Below are 24,031 nucleotides of genomic sequence, written 5' to 3'. Positions count from 1 at the left end.
CTACCCATTTCACTGTATATGTTATGTCTCAGTACAAAAGTGCAAAACCAATTCTTCCTATAATGATTTAAGAGGCCATTTCTCATAAATCTGTCCATTTCTGTTTTGATGCTATTTGATGTCTATTGCTGGTGAATGGAAACTTTTCAGCTCTTCTACATACACTCGTATCCTCCACTCATCCTATCCTTTCCTATCCTAACCTATTCTTGCCTAGTCTTCCTTTTTAGTGCTTCTCTATCCTTCAGCCTCCTCTCATTCCCTGCCATGCAACTGGCTATTATTACCATAAAGTTAGGATATATAGTGTGCTCTGTCTGGAACCCATTTCTGACCTGTCTTGCATTTGGGGGTCAAGTTTATATCAAATGCCAGGGGAGGTACAGAACCAGCTGCATGTGAATGATCGAAAGTCCCTGCTTTGATCACTTGGAGCTTCCATACCTCATGGGCTACCACCTCTGGCTTCTGCTCGGAATCCAGCCAGTATATGTTCAGTGTGGGAATCAAATCTCAGCTCAAATCAAGAGCAGCTTGACTGAGATAGAGGAGTGGGGGGTTTGCAGATGCTCACACTTGCAGAACTGCAAACCAGAAAGGCTTGGTGCCCTGGCTGGGTGATTGTTGGTTAGAGTTCTCCCAATATATCAAGGTTGCAGGTTCAATCTCTGGTTAGGGAACATACAAGAAGCAACAGTAAATGCGTAAGAAAGTGGAACAACAAATCTCAATCTCTTTCTTTCTCTCTCTAAAATCAACTTTTTAAAAAAGAAAAAGGCTTGGTAAGAAGGGCTCAGACCTCAGAAATGGGTTCTAGACAGTGCACACTGCATACCCTTTTTGGTGATGATGGCCAGTTGTAGTGGGGGGATCGGATGGAGAGGAGGCTGACGGATAGGGAGAAAGCTGTGGCAGCCTCAGGAAGTAAGGGCTTAGGTAGCAGGTGGCTGAGACTGCACTACGCGGGCTATTTTCAGGCTAGGTCTCAACAGCCACGTGGAGTAGAAAGATGCTACACTGCTCACAAAAATTAGGGGATCAGGGAACGTGCAGATACTAAATACTTTCAGCCTTTTGTATAGTGCATTTTCACTAATGATATAAAAGTTGGTTTTGCACCTTGTTTGCATAATCTAACAACTTTCTTTGACTTGTTTGCTTTTCTGATGTTCTTGTTTAATTATAAGTAAATCAAATACTTCTTTTATCGCTTCATACTCATTTTGAAATATCCCCTAATTTTTGTGAGCAGTATATCTGAAGCGCCCAAATCTCAAGCGAGAAATGTTGATGGGGTGAGGTGAAGATGGAGTGTGTGTGTGGTTACTGTTGGGCGCCTGTGCCCTCCAACCCCACCACTGTAAAGTAGTAGACGACCTAAGCAGCAAATGCCTAGTTCATACACCTGAACAGTGATTCACTGGTGGGTGGACAAAGCTCACCCAACTCTGGGTTTTTCTTGATCAAAGAAAAACGCGTACTTAGCAGCCTCCTTGGTCAATTTCTGCTAGCTGTCAAATCAATTAGAGTAGAATATACTACACTCCTTTCCATTCCCTGGTTCCAGGGGAGAGGGGAAGCCATGTTAGGTAGCAGGATGCAAACCTTGTCACTGTTCTGAGACTGCTACACAATAACATTCCCTGCTTTTCTCTGCCACCACCGTCTCCTTCTGACATGTTATTGCAATGAATAAAAATGCGCGCTTTTTTCCTTCACAAAACGAGTTGTTTAATTAATATAATCTGATAAATCAGATTAGGCGGTGAGGCGCGAAGCTGAGGAAGAAGTGTCTTCTTCCATATGCCAACCTCTGAACAAGCAGAGTCTCGGTACCTACTTCCACTATACAGGAGGCACCCACCTTGGGTCTTCCTCAGTGTGTGAAGAGTTGAGTGACTTTTGGCCCTTCGCGGCCCCTGTAGTGTCCCTAGTTACCGTGCCCCTAGTAACCTCCCGCCCCAAGCGGGGAGCTGCGGGGAGCCTGAGGCCCCGCCAGCTTCCCTGCCCCGGCCGGCGCGGGCGCTTAGGCCTCAGTGGCTTGGTGATGGCCGCCTCACACCGAGCCGCTAAACTGGCGGCCTCCAGTCTCCAAACCCCGGTAAATCCCAACACCGGAGCGCGGGTCGCCCAGTACGAACGCGAGGACCCAGAAGATCTGGCGGCGGCGGCGGCGGTAGCTGCCGCCTTTGAGGAGGAGGAGGAGGAGGAAGAGGAAGAAGAGCCGAAGGCTGTGCAGCGGGCGCGGGCGCTGGTAATGTAGGGGCTGGACGCGTGCGGGGGCTGGGCTCTGCGGGTGCAGGCTAAGGGCTGGTCCGCGTCCCCGCTGGACTGAGCGACCCGCTGCAAACGCGGCGCCCTGTCGAGAGCCTCCCTACCTGGTGATCCTGGCCCACCCCTTCTCTCTGCCCTCATTGAAAACACTCAAAACTGAGGCTTTAAAAAGTCCTTATTTTCACAGAGATTGTTGCAAAAATTTCTTGCAGAGCATTTGCTTTTACTCTGTTTAGTCTAGAGAGTGCATAGTACAGAACCTTAGCCCTTATACTCCAGCATCTGTCAGAGGTAGCTCTTCCCTTTTCTTTTAAACTTGGGAAAGACTGATTGTCTACCCTACAGAGTATTACCCATAGAATTCAGGTGAATCAGTTGTGCTGTCAGAGGTTGTCGCTTTAAGGTCTTGGTTATTAGCGCATCTTAACACGATGTTTAAAACCATCAATTGTTCAGTGGCTAGATCAGACATATGGTTAAGCATCCAGAGAAGCAGATTACTGAAAACCTGTTATTTCCTAAAGGGGTCTTCAAGGTAATGTGAGGTAGCCTTCTTCTTTTTTTTTTTTTTACAGGGACAGAGAGGGAGTCAGAGAGAGGGATAGATAGGGACAGACAGACAGGAACAGAGAGAGATGAGAAGCATCAATCATCAGTTTTTCGTTGCAACACCTTAGTTGTTCATTGATTGATTTCTCATATGTGTCTTGACTGTGGGCCTTCAGCAGATCGAGTAACCCCTTGCTCAAGCCAGCGACCTTGGGTCCAAGCTGGTGTGAACTTTTTGCTCAAGCCAGATGAGCCCATGCTCAAGCTGGCGATCTCAGGGTCTCGAACCTGGGTCCTCTGCATCCCAGTCCGACGCTCTATCCACTGCCCCACCGCTTGGTCAGGCGAGATAGCCTTTTTTAGCTGATCACTTTTCAGTATCACATGTGTTGTAAACACCTGTCCATTAGGTAGAGGGCGGAGTCTGCCATCTGCTCTATTCCCTTAAAATATAGAAATCTTGCCCTGGCCAGGTAGCTCAATTGGTTAGAGCACCATCCCCATATCCCAGGGTTGCAGTTGGATCCTGGGTCAGGGCACATAACAAAAATCCACCAATGAATACATGGATAAGTGGAACAACAAATCTATTTCTCTTTATCTCAAATCAATAAATAGATTTAAAAAATTTTTGATAGAAACCTTGAATTTTTACTATCAATCTGAAGATATAAACCTCCTTACCCCCAATTTAAGATTCCTAATACCATTCTTCCAGGCCTCTCAGATACAAAATGAAAAAACATTATGGTCTAGGGTTCATAGAAATCACTGACTATTTTGGAATTTTAATCTCTTTAATCTACACTAAAACTGTTAATGAGAAAATTTGTAGCAATACCTTTCATGGTTAGCATTTCACCAACAGATATAAACTACTTGAGGTTATCCAAAGTAAGGCAGATTGAGACCCTGAACATGAACCAGGGTGAGAGAGGACCAGTTTCAATCACATTGAAGCTTCTTTTCAACACAAGTTTCAGTAGCCAACAAAGACGAAATGATGAACTAAGAAGATTTGAGTGGAAAAAAAAGGATTAGGAGTCCTGGATTGTGATTTATTCTGTGCCATTTACTAGATAATAGTAAGATGTTTCCTTGTCTAAAAGAACAACAATAACTCTTTCTAATCTCACTGGGATGCTAAGAGAACCAAATGAGAAAATGTGTGTCATCTCTAAAGAACAGTTCATATAAATTATTAATAGTAATGACGACTGCCAGTGGCACTGTTATTTGAACAACCTGCCCAAAGATTAAATTCTACTTTGGCTTGCTGTGGTAGTGGAGTCAGTCATTTCTATAGTTACAGTATACTTCCAGAATGCCTTGTTTTTGTTTTTTAAGATTTTATTTATTTATTTTAGAGAGAGAAGAGAGAGAGAGAAAAGGAGAGGGAGCAGGAAGCATCAGTTCATAGTAGTTGCTTTTTGTATGGGTCTTGACCAGACAAACCCGGGGTTTTGAACTGGTGACCTAACCATTCCAGGTTGATGCTTTATCCACTGTACCACCACAGGTCAGGCAGAAGGCTCTGTGAAACTGCAAATTTGTATTAGAAATGTATTACCGAATGAGAGATTAATTTATCCAATGAGCTAGTTTCAAAGGGATGGGATCCTACCAAGAAAAAAAATAAAAAAGGAAGTAAATATAAATTTGACACTGCTTTGAGAGCACCACACTTAAAGGATCTAAAAGCAAACCTAATAAGCTGCCACTTACTGCCTGGTAGCCAGAGGACACTGGGATGGGGAAAAAGCACAAAAAAGGAAAGAGTGCATGAGCCAAGCTGGCTCGGGTTTCCACCTTGAGTTTTAAAGGTTAATTTGGCTCAATTTTGTCATTGATAAAATATAGTAAACTCAGATACCATCCCCACCACACAAGATTGATCAGAGAACTGTCACAGTAGGCCCTTGTCAACCCTCTGCTTTGCCAGAGCCTTTCTCCCCCACCCTCCCATGCCACGTCCCTTGCAGGACTCTGCTCGTATCGGGCATTGAAGCATGTTCCTTGAATCTAGCCTCAGTTGGAAAGATATTCATTCATAGGCCTTGTTAATGTGGTTGATGATGACATGTTTGAAGCAGTACTCTATAATTCGCAATTAAAATTTCACTGACTTTCCTAATGGGGTGGCCTTCTCTTTTTTTTTTTTTAACAAATATTGAGCATTTATTAAGTGCTAGTCACTGACTATTCAGTGGTGAATGAAGTAAATATAGCTTCTAATTTGGTGGGGAGGTTAGATAATAAAAAACAGTTAAACTATTGTAAGATGGGAAATGTTGAGAAAGAAATCAATGGGGTATCATGATTTAAAAAAAAAAAATGCAGGAGCCTGATTGGTGGTAGTACAGTGAGATCCCAGGTTCCAAACCCTGAGGTCACTGGCTTGAGCGCAGGCTCACCAGCTTCAGTGCGGTATGGCTGGTTTGAGCGTGGGATTAAAAAAAAAAAAAATTCCAGAATTGCCAGTGATACCAAATGTACTATGCCACAGATAATTATGAGTGCTGATTACTAAAGAAGCACATGTGCTGGATGGAGTCGTTATCTAAATGGGTCAAGCCAATATAAGGAAGATTATCTTCTAATCTAGTGGCTGTACCAACAACATTCCACAAAAAGCTGAACAATTAAAGTGAAAGGGTGCTATTTTAGGCACTTGGAAAATAATGTCTTTTATCTACTAAAATGTTTTCATCTCTGTGAAGACAAAGATGAAATTAGAGTTAGAATTCACTTATTCACTATTAATCTGTTTAAGGTAAAACACTGTGGGATGAGTTTAACTGCAAAGTTTAGGCTAGGGTGAAGAGTATTAAAGAGAAATTGGGACAGATGCTGTTAAAAGTCAGTGCATAAGTATAAATTATCAGACCTACCACATCTCTTCAGAAGCTACTCATCCTTCAGTATCTTTTTCTGTTTTTCCAGGACCAAATAAATTTTTACCCTATAATGCTTTAATGGAAAGTGATTGGTAAAAGGCTTTCTTTTAAGAGATAGTCTAAAACAGTGGTCCTCAACCCCCGGGCTGCGGACCGGTACCGGTCTGTGGGCCATTTGGTACCGGTCCGCAGAGAAAGAATAAATAACTTATATTATTTCTGTTTTATTTATATTTAAGTCTGAATGATGGGTTTTTTTTTTTTCCTGAAGTTGGAAACGGGGAGGCAGTGAGACAGACTCCCACATGCGCCCGACTGGGATCCACCCGGCATGCCCACCAGGGGGCAATGCTCTGCCCATCTGGGGCGTTGCTCTGTTGCAACTAGAGCCATTCTCGCACCTGAGGCAGAGGCCACAGAGCCATCCTCAGCGCCTAGGTGATATTTTATTTTTAAAAAATTACCAGATTGCCCTGGCCAGTTGGCTCAGTGCTAGAGCATTGGCCTGGCATGCAGGAGTTCCGGGTTCGATTCCCGGCCAGGGCACACAGGAGAAGCGCCCATCTGCTTCTCCACCCCTCCCCCTCTCCTTCCTCTCTGTCTCTCTTTTCCCCTCCTGCAACCAAGGCTCCATTGGAGCAAAGTTGGCCCAGGCGCTGAGGATGGCTCTATGGCCTCTGCCTCAGGCGCTAGAATGGCTCTGGTTGCAACCGAGCAACGCCCCAGATGGACAGAGCATCACCCCCTGGTGGGCGTGCCGGGTGGATCCCAGTCGGGCGCATGCGGGAGTCTGTCTGACTTCCTCCCCGTTTCCAACTTCAGAAAAATACAAAATAAAATAAAAAAGACCAGATTTTCTCTGTTACATCCATCTAAGACTCACTCTTGACACTTGTCTCGGTCATGTGATACATTTATCCGTTCCACCCTAAAGGCCGGTCTGTGAAAATATTTTCTGACATTGAACCGGCCCATGGCCCAAAAAAGGTTGGGGACCGCTGGTCTAAAAGAGTAGATGGAGGAAAAAAAAAGAATAAATGGAGAGTACATGAGTGTTTTTGCCTAAAAACGTTTTTTTGGAGTACCATCCATGTTTTAGTTTTTTGTTTGTTTGTTTTGTGTGATAGAAACAGAGAGAGGGACAGATAGGGACAGACAGACAGGAAGGGAGAGATGAGAAGCATCAATCCTTTGTTGCAGCTCCTTAGTTGTTCATTGATTGCTTTCTCATATGTTCCTTGACCCGGGGCTACAGCAGAGCAAGTGACCCCTTGCTCAAGCTAGTGACCTTGGGCTTCAAGCCAGCGACCTTTGGGCTCAAGCCAGCGACCATGGGATCATATCTGTGAGCCCATGCTCAAGCTGGTGAGCCCGCGCTCAAGCAGGGTGAGCTGCGCTCAAGCTGGCGACCTCGGGGTTTGGAATCTGGGTCCTCTACATCTCAGTCCGATGCTCTGTCCAGTGTGCCACCGCCTGGTCAGGCTTCTTCTTCATCTTTTTTTGAAAATAAGCTTTTTCCTTAGTACTTAGTAGAAGATAGCTTTTTAGAGAAGCCAGTATTTCTTAGAATGATTCAGTCCTTTGTGAGGGAATACCTCTTCTCTTCTCTTGGTGGAAATAATGTTTTTTTTTTAGCTGTACATTCATTCATCCAACAGATGTTTACTGAGCATCTGCCAGGAACTTTTCTAGTCACCAGGAATACCACGGTGAGCAAAGCAGACAAATCCTTGCCTTTGTGATGCTTACTTTTTAGAAGAAGCAGGCATACAATATACAAATAAATAAAGATATACAGAATATCAGTTGGTGGCATTTGTTCTCTCTAATACTGGCCTCTTGTACACTGTTTTTAGCCCTTTTTTATTTTTATTTTATTTTATTTTTTCATTTTTCTGAAGCTGGAAACAGGGAGAGACAGTCAGACAGACTCCCGCATGCGCCCGACCGGGATCCACCCGGCACGCCCACCAGGGGCGACGCTCTGCCCACCAGGGGGCGATGCTCTGCCCATCCTGGGCGTCGCCATGTTGCGACCAGAGCCACTCTAGCGCCTGGGGCAAAGGCCACAGAGCCATCCCCAGCGCCCGGGCCATCTTTTGCTCCAATGGAGCCTTGGCTGCGGGAGGGGAAGAGAGAGACAGAGAGGGAAAGCGCGGCGGAGGGGTGGAGAAGCAAATGGGCGCTTCTCCTGTGTGCCCTGGCCGGGAATTGAACCTGGGTCCTCCGCACGCTAGGCCGACGCTCTACCGCTGAGCCAACCGGCCAGGGCAGCCCTTTTTTATTTTTTATTTTATTTTTTATTTTTTACAGAGACAGAGAGAGAGTCAGAGAGAGGGATAGACAGGGACAGACAGACAGGAATGGAGAGAGATGAGAAGCATCAATCATTAGTTTTTCATTGTGCATTGCAACACCTTAGTTGTTCATTGATTGCTCTCTCATATGTGCCTTGACCGTGGGCCTTCAGCAGACTGAGTAGCCCCTTGCTGGAGCCAGCGACCTTGGGTTCAAGCTGGTGGGCTTTTCCTCAAACCAGATAAGCCCGCACTCAAGCTGGCGACCTCGGGGTCTCGAACCCGGGTCCTCTGCATCCCAGTCTGACGCTCTATCCACTGCGCCACCGCCTGGTCAGGCAGTCCTTTTTTATTTTTAAAATTTTATTTATTGATTTTACCCAGTGAGGAGAGAGAGTAGGATGGAGCAAATAATATCAATTCTTAGTTGCTTCACTTTTGTTATTGCTTGCTTCTTGTATGTGCCTTGACTAGGCAAGCCCAGAGTTTTGAACCAGCGACCTCAGCATTCCAGGTTGACAGTTTATCCACTGCGCTACCACAGGCCAGGATGTTTTTAGTTCATTTTTTTTTAATATTCATAACTTTATTAATCCACAATTTTTTTTTTGTAATTTTCTGAAATTGGAAACGGGGAGGCAGACAGACTCCCGCATGTGCCCGACCGGGATCCACCCGGCACACCCACCAGGGGGCGATGCTCTGCCCATCTGGGGCATTGCTCTGTTGCAACCAGAGCCATTCTAGCGCCTGAGGCAGAGGCCACAGAGCCATCCTCAGCGCCCAGGCCAACTTTGCTCCAATGGAGCCTTGGCTGCGAGAGGGGAAGAGAGAGACAGAGAGGAAGGAGAGGGGGAGGGGTGGAGAAGCAGATGGGCGCCTCTCCTGTGTGCCCTGCCGGGAATCGAACCTGGGACTCCTGCACGCCAGGCCAATGCTCTACCACTGAGCCAACCAGCCAGGGCTATTTAGTTCATTTTTTAAAAGACCATATTTATAATATCATAAATAATTTCAACTGTTTTTTAATTGAGAAAATATCAACATTTTTTTATTTATGAAGAGAGTGGACTTTTACCACTGTAGTTGCTTCAATGAAAAGAACTATGAGAATCCCTGTCTGGGAACTCAGTTAAAGCATTGTCCTTATACACCAGGGGTCAGGAACCTATCTCGCGAGCCAGATGTGGCTCTTTTGATGGCTGCATCTGGCTCGCAGACAAATCTTTAATAAAAATAATAATAACATTAAAAATATAAAACATTATCATATATTACAATCCATTCATTTCCTACCGCTCATGTTCCTGGTTGCGGGTGGCTGGAGCCAATCACAGCTGTCCTCTGGGACAACACCAAATTTTTATTGAATAATGCATAAAGTACACAGGTTGTTGTATGGCTCTCATGGAATTACATTTTAAAATATGTGGGGTTCATGGCTCTCTCTGCCAAAACGGTTCCCGACCCTTGCTCTATCTCTTCTCCACAGGCACACCCTTAGGGCCCACACTGTAGGAACACAGCTGCAGAAGGCTGTTGGTTTGTAGCAAAAGGAACTTTGTTCTTTGTCTCAGTTATCACAACTCCAAAGGATGTTCTTTATAAAGGATAGTTTAATTCTATCGTATGATAGTATATGGGTTGGTACATAATCTGGGAATCTAACAATCCTTTATAAAAAGGGTTTATTTTCTGGCAACTTTGTCTCTCTCTTGTTCTCAATAAAATGTGAGAGATAAATGTGCATAGCCCACAAGTAACTTATAGTCCATTAGTATATGTATATAGACCACAAGTAAGATGCAGCATTGGGAATCAGTGTCAACATTGTTTCTTTCAATTCCAAGTACCATATAACAGGTTTTTTCCTCCTATCAGACTGATTTTAGCAGCCTTTCCATGATGGATGGACAAAAACTTATAAACTTTGAGGACCTCGTGGACTTCTCTGAAATTTACCACTCTAATGAAGAATATTTCAGAAAACTAGAAAAGCTGAAGGCTGCCCACATGGAAACTATGGCAAAGTTAGAAAAAATGTACCAGAAAAAATTAAATTTAAAGGAAACTGAGCCAATAATCATCAGGAAAGAAGCTTCTAGTGTCTCTTCCATGTAAGTTTATACATAATGTTATTTATGGAATGTAAAATAAAATGTATACTTACAAGCGCAGAACAAAATTATTTCAGAATATAGTATCTCTTAAGTATCCCTTTGTACTTTTAATTGTATACAGAAGTAGGAGTTTATTTAAAATGTTTAATGGCTTATCAACCTACTTGGTGGTCTCTTGCTTGAGGGTCATTTGGTGGCCATTTGGTCTTTTCTGTCTGATTCACAGAACTGTACACATGCATAAGAGTATTTAGTCTGGGTGATTTTTAAATGATGAATATTAAAATTTAATGTTAAAAGCCCTGTATAAAATGTGGATTAATATGAGCCCATTAAAGATATATAGCATGAACAGTTTAGGACTAAGACATAAATCTGATTTAAATTTTCAAAATCTTGAATTTCAAGACCCATTTCTGTTATAACCTCACTTGTTTTGAAATTTGAGGCAAGTCCCTTAACTCATACTGATGTGTTGGTCAGCACTGATTGTGTATCCCCTGTGCGCCGGACTTGCCTGGACTCCAGGGAGTCAGAATGGAGATTCCCTTGGAGTTCAAAGACTAGCAGAACACCAAAAATTGCAATACAACATGATGTAATAGTGTTATGGAGACAGAGGAAAAAGCAGTTGATTTTGTCAGGGTGTCAATGGAGGGATACAGGCAGAAATTTTCTACTGACGTGTCAGATCTGAGTTCAGTGTAAAGAGGGCGGTGAGCTGCAGCAGATACAGGAAGCCAGAGCAGCCTTCTAGGCGGCTGAAATCACGTGTGCAAAGGCATGCTGCATGGCTGCATGAGAAATCATGATGTGTGTGAGGAGCTTTACATGATTGGATATGACTTAAAATGGTGATGGGGGTAGGGAGAGGTGAGAAGTAAAACTGGAAAGGTAGGCAGGGGCTAATATTAAAGGGCTTTACAATCTATACTTGACTTTGTAACCCTGGTACTTCATGGTGACTGGAAAACATGTGGCAAATTCCATTTAGAGGTTAGACACAAGGAGCCTCAACTGTCTCATGTTTCTCCTTCATAAAATGAGGCTGTTGGATTAGATAATTTATAGGCATTTTACAGTTCTATCTAAATAAAAGTGATAATTTTTACAAGCTATATCCAGCTTCTATCTTCTGATTATACCATAAATTAAGAAAACATGTAATTCTTAATTTTTATATTTGGTCATCTACAACTGGAAGTGTAAACTAATTATTCTTCTGGTTTAGGTCTGTATCAGAAGAGAACTACTATCACCCTGCCTCGTCATTAATCACATCACTTTCAGAACCTGATTTAGGTCGTTCTTCCTCCTTGATTGTGTCTTCCTCTGAAGATGAGTTGTCCAACTTAGAAAAGGAGTATTCTAAGAAGAACGGAATGATGACTTATGCTAAGGAGCTCATCAACAACATGTGGACAAACTTTTCTGTTAAAGATTACATGCAGTATGAAGATGCTGAGTTGCCACCCGTTAAAAAAACAAAGAAGAAACCAAAAGAATGGGTGCCAAAGATTACAGTACCTGAGCCTTTTCAAATGATGATTAGAGAACAGAAGAAAAAAGAAGATAACATGAAATCTAAATCAGATATTGAAATAGTACACAAGCTGCTCAAAAAACAAGAAGAAGATCTAGAGTGGAAGAAAAAGTTCCGAGCCAACCCAGTTCCAGCATTTGTCTTTCTCCCCCTTTATCATGATATAGTCAAGCAGAAAGAAGAACGAAGGAGGACTATGAAGGAGAAAAGCAAAGAAGCTCTTTTGGCCTCGCAGAAGCCATTTAAGTTTATTGCAAGGGAGGAACAGAGGCAAGCAATCCGGGAAAAGCAGCTGAGAGACTTTTTTAAGTCTACAAAGAAAACAAAAACAAATCGATTTAAAGCCAGACCTGTACCTCGATCTATTTATGGTTCAACTACCAATGACAGGTTAAAGGAAGAAGAGCTCTGTAGAAACATTAAGACACAGCTGAGAGCCCAAGAACATTTACCAAATTCATCCCCTCTGCCTTGTAGACCAGCTCACAGACGTTTTGCTGCTAGGAAGCCCAAGTGTCTTGAACAGGCTGAAAAGTTGAAGTGTAAATCCAAGTGTAGGAGCCAGACTGCTGATTTTAGAATACTTCCTGAGAGATATCAGAAACACCTCTCAGAACAGAAATGTCCAAAACTACAAACAGTCTGCAAACCAGCTGATTTTCGTGCAGCCTCACATGCATCCACTAAAAGAGAAAAAATTTTGGCAGATATTGAAGCAGATGAAGAAAATTCAAAAGAAACATGTTGGCCTCATCTGTCTCTAAGGCATGAGTCACCAGTAAGAAGTCCAAAGGCAAAGCATGGGTCTTATGACTACAATCCTCCAATGCCCACAGTCTCTTCCAGAGGAAGAGAACAAGCCACAAGGTAAATAACAAAGATACAGTACTAACTGACTTTTGCTTGCTAAAATAGTGTATGCAGCTCTGTTGATTTTATGTTAGTGAATTTGAAAATATGAAGATATTACTATATCTGGTAATATATTTTACTCTATGATATAGAACATTTTGCTAGAGGATATGTTAAGAAATGTCTTTTCTATTTTACGAATCCATGGGAACAGAAAAGTTTATAGTCAGCCTATTGATTTCCAATTTCCCAAGTCAGATCCTTCTCAGAGGTTGTCTTTTTTCAACCTTTGAATTATCCTGTGTTAAATCTTTGCTAAGCAACCTTCTCTTTGGCTTAAAGTGAATTAAGCCTTAGTTTGTTGCCCTCAGGAGATCACTTGAGGAAAAGAAAATGTTGGAAGAGGAGAGAAATCGGATCCTAACTAAGCAGAAGCAAAGAATGAAAGAATTACGGAAACTCCTGACAACCCGGGCTAAGGCTTATGACTCACATCAAAGTTTAGTTCAGATGTCTAAATCCAGAATGATATCTCTCAGGTATCATGAAAGAATTCTGAACCTCCAGACCATCGGTTTTCAAACTTTACTTTTTTAATCAGTAGATACCAATCTATGAAGAGATAAAGAAGAGAACTAGTATTTTAGTTTCTGGATTCAAGTAACATCAGTTACTTATACTCAACACACATACACACACTCACATTCACTCACTCACCTCAGGGTGAGAACCAATATGTTTATTCACCTGATGGTGAGGATTATGAAGCCTGTTGATGAACAGAAACGTTTTATATTGTGGCCATAGTTAATATAATCTTATATCAGCATTTAATCTTTTTCTTTATATTATTTTTGATTGCATAGTACAATATTGAGAAAAATATTGATTCATACAGATAAAGCTTTTTTATTTTTTTATTTTTTTTAGATAAAGCTTTTTTAATAGCTTGCTTTGTAATCTCAATATCCTCAATAAACAGATATGTCATAGAGCTTTGTTCTAAGGTTTCCATGAAATCTTATCGCACAAATTAACACATTGGTATTAATTAACATTAGTTATGTGAAGTGTCAGTTGACACGTGTGTTGATAGTTAATGGTATGTGTTGCTTTTTGTAACGGTTTTAATATAAATAAATAAAAATATTCACAGAACGCTGGAATTCTGCAGTACAAAGTTTGAAAACCAGTGTTCCAGAGGAACATTTTTATGTTGCAAATAAACATAAAAATGCTCATGTTTAAGTAGGAAAATAACTCCCCCAAAGCTGGGTAAGTAATATGACATTAATTTTTAATCTGATCTATAAATAACCCCCAAATCTATATTTCCTTTTAAGTATAAATATTTCTTTTAAAATATATATAATTATATTCCTCTATAATGTATGTTATCTATACCTTATAATGTCACTTAATGTAATTTATTGATAGAAGGACCTTAATTTGATGAACTTGAGCAAAAAATTCCTTAAAAATATACTATTCATCCTTAGAAGGTAAACTGGATTTTCCATAATACCAACTTGTATGTAATTAAGCATAATTATCATTTTATAGTATAATTATTTTCTCTAATTTATTAAATCTTTTTATCTCGGTAGAGTTAGTGTATTTTACATAGAAAAAATAGCATATTTTGATTCATTATAGGATCTTGCCCAAATAATAATACACTTGCTGTGTATTTATGGCTTTTGGTTCCTATTCCTCTATATGTTATAGTCCCATATTCTCCACTTCTCTCCTGACCTGTTCTCATTTAATTAACTTTGCCACCAACCTATAGCAGATCTCATTTAAGGGAATAAAAAAGAGCAAGATGTTGTTTTCAGAAGAAATTCCTTAAAGATAAAATACGTATTTTGTACCTTTTTTTTTCTTTTATACACTTACATATAAGATAAGAGAGTATTCATTCATCTTTTCAGGCCATTTTAAAGTCCCCTTAATACATTATGTCTTGAAGATTTCAGAACCTTCAACGTAGCAAGACTGCTTCCAGGATGTAAAATGTATGCTCTCAGAACCTAGAATTTTTATTCCGCATTCTATAAAAATTTACGAGTCTAGAAAAGGAATGGTGATAAACTATAAATTGTGCTCATAATTTAATTTCTGATTTGTCATCTAAGCTAAATGTTATACATGCAAGTTCTTATTTCTTTTTAAAATTCCATTCCTTTTATTTGATTTTAGAAAGAGTGAAAAGGAAAGGATGAGAGAATACCGAAGAGAACTAGAAGAAAGAGAAGAAAAATTAAAAAGCAGGCCACTACTATTTGAAAGAGTTGCTCAGGTTGTGTTTGTTGGAATTTAAGAGCTATTGTCAGTTGTTGTTGTTTTGTTTTTTTTAACATTACCAGCTCTTATTAATTTACAGTCCATTTTTCTGTGTTATATAATATATTAAGACATACTGTTTCTGTGACACCTTCATCAAATCAGTCAAGTAAGTAATTTGCTGAAATCTGAGCATTGAATCTCATTGATGAGGCACATAAGCTTGATAAAGAATATGCTGCTAATCCAATCGTTTTCAAAATACTAGTTTCACAACCTGTTTTTAATAGCTGTTCTTTTTTCAGTACCAACTTGGCCATATATTAAGTTAAAGTCTTCATGATATGATTTGGAGGTCTTTGAAGAATTAAAAAATGAAACCAAATGGCTAATTGAATCAGATTTATTTCTGGCAGTATGTTTTTTAATTGAGATATAACTGACATATAGCACTGGATAAATTTAAGATGTGCAGCATAATGACTGACATACATAAATTACAAAATGATTATCACCGTAAGTTTAGTTAACATATATCACCTCTTATACTTACCAAAAAAGTGTTTTTTCCTTGTGATGAGAACTTTTAGGATTTACTCTCTTAATAACTTTCACATATCCCATTCATAGTTATGTTGTATATGACATCCCCAGTACTTAAACTGGAAGTTTGTGCCTCTGACCAGCTTCATCCAGTTTCTCTTGGTAATCACAAATCTGATCTCTTTTCTTTTATGAGTTTTTTTTTAAAATTTTAGATTCCACATATAAGTGAGATCATACAGTATTTGTCTGACTTATTTCACTTAGTATAATGCCTTTAAAGTCCACCCATTTTGTTGCATATGGCAGTATTTCCTTCCTCTTATAAAGGATTATTAGTATTCCACTGTGTTTATATACCACATTTTTTTATTCATTCATCTTTCAGTGGACTCTTAGGTTATTTCCTTTCTTGGCTATTATAAATAATGCTGCATGAATGTGGGGTGCCGATAGAGATAGTGGTTTTGTTTTCTTCAGATATACCCAGAAGTCAAACTGCTTGATCATAAGTTGTTGTATTTTAAATTGAGAAACCTCCATACTCTTTGCCATAATGGCTATACTAATTTACATTCCTACCAACAGTTCACAATCCTAATGGCATTTATCTCGTCTTTTTTTTTAAAATACAGTACCAATGACCTCTCCTCTATTTTTTGTGTGTTTGTTTTTTATTTTTATTTATTGATTTTAGAGAGAGGGGAAGGGAAAGAGAGACAGATACATTGATCTGTTCCTGTATGTGCCCTGACTGGGATTGAACCCGCAACCTTTGTGTATCCAGATGATACTCTAACCAATCAGGATATCCAACCTGGGTCTTGTCTTTTTGATAGTAGCCATTTTAACCAGTGTGAGAGATCTCATTGTGAGATATCACCTAATGATTTGCATTTTCCTGTGATTAGTCGTGTTGAACACCTTTTCATGTACCTCTTGGCCACTTGAATATTTTCTTTGGAAAAATGTCTAATCAGGCCTGCCCTGTGGTGCGCAGTGGGTAAAAGTGTCCACCTGCAATGCTGAGGTCGCTGGTTGGAAACCCTGGGCTTGTCCAGTCAAGGCACATACAAGAAGTAACTACTATAAGTTGATACTTCCCTCTCCTCCCCCACTGCTTTTCTCTTTTTTTCCTCTCTCTAAAATTAATACATAGGATCTACAAAAAGAAAAATCTCTAATCAGTCCTTTGCCAGTATTTAAATTAGATGGTTTTTTTTTTCTATTGACTTATATGGGTATTTTATGTATTTTGGATATTAACCCCTTATCAGATGTGTGATTTACAAATATTTTTTTCCAATTCAGTAGGTTGCCTTTTTATTTTTATTTATTTATTTATTTATTTTTTGTATTTTTCTGAAGCTGGAAACGGGGAGAGACAGTCAGACAGACTCCTGCATGCGCCCCACCGGGATCCACCTGGCACGCCCACCAGGGGTGATGCTCTGCCCACTAGGGGGCGATGCTCTGCCCCTCCGGGGCGTTGCTCAGTTGCGACCAGAGCCACTCCAGCGCCTGGGGCAGAGGCCAATGAGCCATCCCCAGCGCCTGGGCCATCTTTGCTCCAATGGAGCTTCGGCTGCGGGAGGGGAAGAGAGAGACAGAGAGGAAGGAGAGGGGGAGGGGTGGAGAAGCAGACGGGCGCTTCTCCTGTGTGCCCTGGCTGGGAATCGAACCCGGGACTTCTGCACGCCAGGCCGACGCTCTACCACTGAGCCAACCGGCCAGGGCCGCCTTTTTTATTTTTTTGATTAGTTTTATTTTTAAGTGAATCTATAATTTACCATCTTAACTACAATTACTGAAAGGATTTTTTTTATCGGAAAAACTAAATTTACATTCAGTTTTACAATCTTTTCCTTAAGAGAGATTTGTCAATTTCAGATCGTCTTCTCCTTAAGTACCCATATGGCAGTGGTTCCTGTGGGTGACATAGCTTAACAGTAGATAGAATCACTGGAGGTTATAGGTGCTGTCATGTGAATTTCAGGCTGTTACGTTTAGAGCTTTCTGCCAGCATGTGTCTGGGACAGATGTCATTACAGGACTGTCCTTGTCAATGACTCATTGAGGACTAAGGACATGTATTATGGGTGAATCTATATATTATAATCTCTCAAAGTTATGACAACCATTTAGTTACTGATTTGGATATAATTTTATGTAGAGCTTGTCATTTTAAGAGGTGGATGTTTGTTAACATGTCAGTTTTACTCTTTGGGGGAAAGGTCATAAGCTGTTTTACTCAGCATAAAGCGATTGACTTTGGCTCAAAACAGTTGTCAGCAGCTCCCAGCTGCAGGTTTTTATGTCCTCTTGTTTGGTAGATATATCAACCCAGATTTCCCACTGGCGTCTAACATTAATTTTGCCCCAGACTAACTGAATAGATGTTAAATTGAATTTTAAATCAAATTCAGATGAAGGTTTATGAGCACTAACTTTAATAAGTATTTTAATCTCTCTTTTTTAGTATTTTAGTTTCTTTTATATTTAATGTGCTGAAATCAGAATATAGAGTGCCTAATGCATTCAGTTAGGTTTGGGGTTTCTTTCTTTTTTTTTTTTTTGGTTATTTTTGGAAGTGAGAAGTGGGGGTTGGGGGCACGCAGACAGACAGACTCCCTCATGCGCCCAACCGGGATCCACCTGGCATGCCCACCAGGGGGCGATGCTCTGCCCATCTGGGGTGTTGCTCCGCTACAATCAGAGCCATTCTAGCGCCTGAGGCAGAGGCCATGGAGCCATCCTTAGCGCCTGGGCCAACTTTGCTCCAATAGAGCCTTGGCTGCAGGAGGGGAAGAGAGAGAGAGAGAGAAAGAAAGGGGGAAGGGTGGAGAAGTAGATGGGCGCTTCTCCTGTGTGCCCTGGCCAAGAATCAAACCTGGGACTTCCACACTCTGGGCAATGTTCTACCGCTGAGCCAACCGGCCGGGGCTTGGGATTTCTTTATTCTGCTCTACAGTTTTTGGGGCATAGTTCTCATCTTCTTACTTTGACATGCCTTTCAGTTCCCCAAGGCTTATCCGTTGGCATTTATAGCCTCTGGGTGCTTATTCACTTTCTTTTCTTAAAATTGTTACTCTCTTGCCTGACCAGGCGGTGGCTCAGTGGATAGAGCGTCGGACTGGGATGCGGAAGGACGCAGGTTCGAGACCCTGAGGTCGCCAGCTTGAGCGCGGGCTCATCTGGCTTGAGCAAAAAGCTCATCAGCTTGGACCCAAGGTTGCTGGCTCGAGCAAGGGGTAACTCAGTCTGCTGTAGTGCCCCCCCACACCCCCCCCACACCACCCCCCGTCAAGGCCCATATGAGAAAGCAATCAATGAACAACTAAGATGTCGCAACAAAAAACTGATGATTGATGCTTCTCATCTCTCTGTTCCTGTCTCTCTTTCCCTATCTAGCTCTCTCTCTGTCTCTGGGGGGAAAAAGAGTGTTACTCTCAGTGGGTTCATTTTATTATATTTATTTATTTATTTTTTGTGGCAGAGACAGAGAGAGTCAGAGAGAGGGACAGACAGATAGAAAGGGAGAGAGATGAGAAAAATCAATTCTTGGCCTGACCTGTGGTGGCGCAGTGGATAGTCGACCTGGAAATGCTGAGGTCGCCATTTCGAAACCCTGGGCTTGCCTGGTCAAGGCACATATGGGAGTTGATGCTTCCAGCTCCTCCCCCCCTTCTCTCTCTCTGTCTCTCCCTCTCCTCTATAAAATGAATGAATAAATAAATTAAAAAAAAATAAAAGAGCAAATACCTCTTCCTATTTAAAAAAAAAAAAAAGAAAGAAAAATCAATTCGTTGCGGCACCTTAGTTGTTCACTGATTGATTTCTCATATGTGCCTTGGGGGGGGGGGGCTACAGCAGACCAAGTGACCTCTTGCTCCAGCCAGCGACCTTGGGATCAAGCTGGTGAGCCTTGCTCAAACCAGATGAGCCCACGCTCAAGCTGGCGACCTCAAGGTCTCAAACCTGGGTCCTCCGAGACCCAGTCCGATGCTCTATCCACTGCACCACCGCCTGGTCAGGCTCAGTGGGTGCATTTTAGACAGCAGTTAAAGTGCTTCATTTTCAGTTTTACAGTGTGTCAGAAAATGTACTGCTGATTATTTATTGTAATCAGTTTTTGCTATTTTTATTTCTCCCATGGAACACTAGACTCTGTGCTAGGTCCCTCATTATGCTTAGGAGTACCTGGATTAGGCAAATATCTGACTTCATTGCTGAAGTCAGGCTTTAGGCTACCTTCAAACTCCAGGATGACCACTACCAATTAGATAAAAGAAGGGGGGTGGAATGGAAACGACCCAGGAAGGGGTCAAGAGACTTGATTCTACCACTTACTATTCTTGTGACTTTAAGCAAACCTTAGTTGGGGTGGTGGGAGCATCTTGGTTTCCTTATTTGTTAAATCGGGGGTGAGACTGGGTGTTTTCCCACACCCTTTCCAAAATGGGATGCCACTGGTACAGGGCCATTCCTACTCACTTTGCTTTAGTTGGAGGTCCAGATGGCAACTCTTGGCCCTATACTAGTTCACATCCATTCATAGGAGCTAAAAGCCAAGATACGAGGATGAACCCCAATCAGCAGTGGCTCTGTAAAATCTATGGTCTCAGGAACTATGACAACTTTAGGTATGAGAGGGTCATCATAACTCCCACAGGTCCCAAAGCTAGGAAGTACCATTCTGGAGATTTGAACCCAATTCTAAATTCATGTTCTATTTGCTGTATCCATTGCTTCCTCCACAGAGTAAAGATGACAACACTGATGATTTTGTTATCTTTGGTGGAGTAGAGATATAGCTTATAAAAAGAAGAAATTATAGTAGGTATATAAAATAAAAGAACCCTCTGACAACTATCGCATAAACTTATTTTCTTACTGATTTTTTCAAATATCCTCCCCCCCCCTTCTTTTCCAAGTGAGAGGAGGGGAGGTAGACAGACAGATTCCTGTACACACCCTGATTGGGATCCACCTGTCAATCCCTGTTTGAGGCCCATGCTCTGTGCCCATCTGGGGCCATGCTCCCAACCCAGCTATTTTTAGTGCCTGAGGTGGAGACTCCATGGAGCCATCCTCAGCACCTGGTGCCAATGTGCTCAAACCAATTGAGCCATGGCTGCGGGAGAGGAAGAGAGAGAGAGTGGAGAGGGAGAGGTAGAGAGGCAGTTGCTTTTCCTGTGTGCCCTAATTGGGAGTTGAACCTGGGACATCCGCACATCGGGCTGATGCTCTACCACTGAGCCAACTGGCCAAGGTTCCAGATATTCTTAAGCAGTCATAAAAGTATATAAAACAGGAAGAATGTAAAGAATAATTATAGATCAAAACTCATGCCTGACCTGTGGTGGCGCAGTGGATAAAGCGTCAACCTGGAAATGCTGAGGTCGCTGGTTCGAAACCCTGGGCTTGCCTGGTCAAGGCACATATGGGAGTTGATGCTTCCTGCTCCTCCCCTCTGTCTCTCTCTCTTTCTCTCTCTCTCCCTCTCTCTCCTCTCTAAAATGAATAAATAAAATAAAAATTAAAAAGAAAAAACTCATGTGGCCACCACCCAGGTTAACAAATAGAGCATTGCCAGCACCCCAGACCCTATGTGCCTCTCCTGGGTGAAAGCCTTCTCTTTTTCTCCTTAAGGTAACTGCCATTCTCACTTTTGAGATAGATATTTCCTTGTTTTTCTTTGCAGTTTTACCACCTATGATCTAACCCTAAATAATACAGTTTAGTTTGCCCTAAATGATCCAGTATAGGGCCTTTTTGTAAATGAATCATATATATATATATTCTTTTGTGTTTTGCTTTCTTACTCAGTATTATGTTTGTGAGATCCATCCATGTTGTATGTAGCTAGAGTTCATTCATTTTCATTGCTTTATTTTACCCTATTGTATGAATAGACTAAAATTTATTTATCCGTCCTACCATTGATAGATATTTGGGTTGTTTCCAGTTTCGGATTGTGCACAGCAGTAGTTTTCAACTGCCAGTCTGGTGCCAGTCCGCCAGAAACTTCTTGCTGGTCCACAAAAGAGTTAACCACACATACAACATCAGGATGGTTAACTCTTTCATAGACCAGCATGAAGTTTCTGGTGGACCTGCACTGGTCTGCAAACTGGTGGTTGAAAACCACTGGTGTACGGTACTATTCTGAACATTTTTATATATGTTATATAGGCACATGTAGGAGTTTCTCTGGGTATATACCTAGGAGTGGAATTGTTGGTCAGAGGATATGCATATTTTCAAACAGCTGTGATTACTGAATTTAATTTTCACTGGAGCTTTTAACCCATACATTTTAAATGGAAATTTAAAGTCTTGTTCTCATCTAAAAAGGTTTGTCTTTCCCATAGAAAAATGCAAGAATGGCAGCAGAAAAGCATTATTCTAACACCCTAAAAGCACTAGGAATATCTGATGAGTTTGTTTCAAAGAAAAGCCAAAGTGGAAAAATATTTGAGTCCTTCAGCAGTCAAGAGATGAAAAGTGTCACTGAAGATAAAGAAAGGTAACATATATAAGATGTTTGAATGGTATACCTTTGAAAAAGTTCTTACCTGCAGGAAAGCAAAGTTCTGTTCTATAATATTTTTTAAAAGTCTTTTACCTAACGAAATATATATGCCTTGTAAAACATGGATATTTTAATATATTTGACATTCAAAATATTACACAGCAATGAAATATATTATTTTTAAGGCAGAATAATTTAAGTTTCTGACTGGCATAAATAATGAAAATAATATGCTTTCAAATGAAGTTTAAATAGTCAACCAAGTTTTTAAATAAATTAATTCCCAGGGGAAAAGTGCCCAATTGGCACTTTTATGTTTTCTTGATAAATTGGAGCTCGTACATTTGAGGAAGACTGACTTCATGACGACATACTTTGCAAAGGGTTTGTTTACCTTTAAACCAAATCATTTTTCCTTTGAAAGACTGATAAATTTCTTCCTCTAGCTTTAATGAAGAAGAAAAAGTAGAAGAAAGAGAGAATGGGGAAGAAAATTATTTCACTGAAACTAACAGCCAGGATTCTTGCAAGGAAAAAGATGAAGCCGAGGAAGAGAGTGAAGAGAAAGCTGTGGAAGAATAAAACAATGGGCAGGCTTCTCTTTGGGCCTGCGCTGTTGTTTCCAGCTTCCAGTGTTAGCAGCCTTGCTGTGTTAGGAACGTGGATGGGAACCCCTTGATGTGCAGGGCTCTGGAGCAAAGTCAACTGTAGCTGAAAGGCTGAATCCGGCTGATTGGTCATTTGCGTAGGGCTTTACCTCCTCAGTTTTAAACTGCTACATGTGGTCTCTTTGCAACTTTGACCTTGTATTTTTTAAAAGCGTTTGAAAATCACAGCTGTCGCAAGCTGATTAATCAAGAAAATATATATTTACTATTTTTGGTAGAAAAAAAAATGGCTTAACATTGAGAACAAAGAGAGTATTGGCCATTGGTGATTTGTTTAAAAATTTTTTCTGGAAAACATGAATCAATAAATATTTTTAAATTATACTATTTGCCTATTCTTTTTCTCTCTAATATATCTCTCAAAATGAATCCTCAAACTGTTTTACTAGTTAAGGTTTTTATCTGAACCATTTATAAAAGTAATAAATATAGAAAAAATACTTAGAAATTTACCTTCATTTCTGCACTGAAAGATGACTATTAAATTGTCCATACCATCATCACCTTTTATCTCCTGTTTTATTCTAAATTATTTTTGATATATAAATTATTAGAAAAGTTTTTATATTCATTTTTAACCTTCTGTATTATAAGAAATGGAAATAAATATGGCATCTGAGCTATAATCTTAATAAATATCAATCTTGCTTTAAATATGATAGAATTGTGCATAATAACTCATTCAAGGCAAGTCTCCAAAGTAATTCAGACTTACCTCTTTAATTCTAGACCCAGTGGTGCTCAGCTTTTTACATATTATTGCAGACACATGTGTCTCTGTGCATGATATTAATTTGATTTTATGAATCTATCATTTTTCCTCTATAAGCAAATTTTTTGTTTTAAGAATTCAAACCAGTCATAAAGATGCAATAGGGTGAGACACTTCCTTTTATAAAAGCAATCAACTTCCTTTCAAGAGGATGAGCTAATAAAGGTGTGTATAATAGCAGAAATAGACAGGGAGCAAGACAGGAACACTGAGCTGCTCCTGTATGTGCCCAGACCGAGGAGTCTAACCGGCGACCTCCACGCTCCGGGACAACACTCCAACCAACCGAGCTATCCGGCCAGGGCTTAATATATTTTCTTAATTGATTGATTGATTTTTACAGAGATAGAGGAAGGGAGAGAGAAGAGAAGGGGACGGGAAGCATTCATTTGTTTTTCCAATCAGTTGTGCATCCATCGGTTGCTTCCCATGTGTGCCCTGACCGAGGATTGAACCCTCAACCTTATTGATTCAGGTCGATGCTAACCAACTGAGTAACCAGCCAGGGCCAGTTTATGCTTTAAATGAAGATATAAGGTGATTATTCCCAATCAAGTGTAAATGTTTGCTTGTAATTTTTTCCTGTAGTTTGTGTTAAACTAGTTGCCATTATGAGATTGTAAACTCCTTGAAAGTTGGCACCATTTTAAAATTTTTCTTTGTATTATTCCTTTAATATTTTGCACATGGTAGGT

The 24,031-nt window shown here is 40.7% G+C and overlaps 1 protein-coding gene across 2 annotated transcripts; it reads left to right on the top strand.

Annotated features, from left to right (window-relative positions):
• The first annotated feature begins 1,969 nt into the window (after nucleotides 1–1,969).
• Nucleotides 1,970–22,888, top strand: FAM161A (FAM161 centrosomal protein A). Of its 2 annotated transcripts, XM_066267210.1 has the most exons (7): nucleotides 1,970–2,254; nucleotides 9,899–10,134; nucleotides 11,369–12,547; nucleotides 12,904–13,071; nucleotides 14,735–14,834; nucleotides 21,736–21,890; nucleotides 22,343–22,888. In XM_066267210.1, exons 1-7 carry the CDS (start codon nucleotides 2,048–2,050, stop codon nucleotides 22,476–22,478), a joined length of 2,181 nt encoding a protein of 726 aa, XP_066123307.1. In that variant the 5' UTR covers nucleotides 1,970–2,047; the 3' UTR covers nucleotides 22,479–22,888. The 2 variants fall into 2 exon arrangements, with proteins under 2 accessions (XP_066123307.1, XP_066123308.1); XM_066267211.1 differs by lacking the exon at nucleotides 12,904–13,071.
• Nucleotides 22,889–24,031: the final 1,143 nt, after the last annotated feature.

This window comes from Saccopteryx bilineata, chromosome 3 (assembly GCF_036850765.1).
Source record: "Saccopteryx bilineata isolate mSacBil1 chromosome 3, mSacBil1_pri_phased_curated, whole genome shotgun sequence".
NCBI classification, from domain to species: domain Eukaryota; kingdom Metazoa; phylum Chordata; class Mammalia; order Chiroptera; family Emballonuridae; genus Saccopteryx; species Saccopteryx bilineata.
This window is presented reverse-complemented; position numbering and strand designations above follow the sequence as displayed.

Bases quoted from the DNA above. Each gene is read 5' to 3' on its own strand.
- FAM161A (XM_066267210.1), top strand. From the start codon at position 2,048: ATGGCCGCCTCACACCGAGCCGCTAAACTGGCGGCCTCCAGTCTCCAA. The intron at 10,135-11,368 runs GTAAGTTTATAC...CTTCTGGTTTAG, and splicing joins GCTTCTAGTGTCTCTTCCAT to GTCTGTATCAGAAGAGAACT. The intron at 21,891-22,342 runs GTAACATATATA...TTCTTCCTCTAG, and splicing joins GTCACTGAAGATAAAGAAAG to CTTTAATGAAGAAGAAAAAG.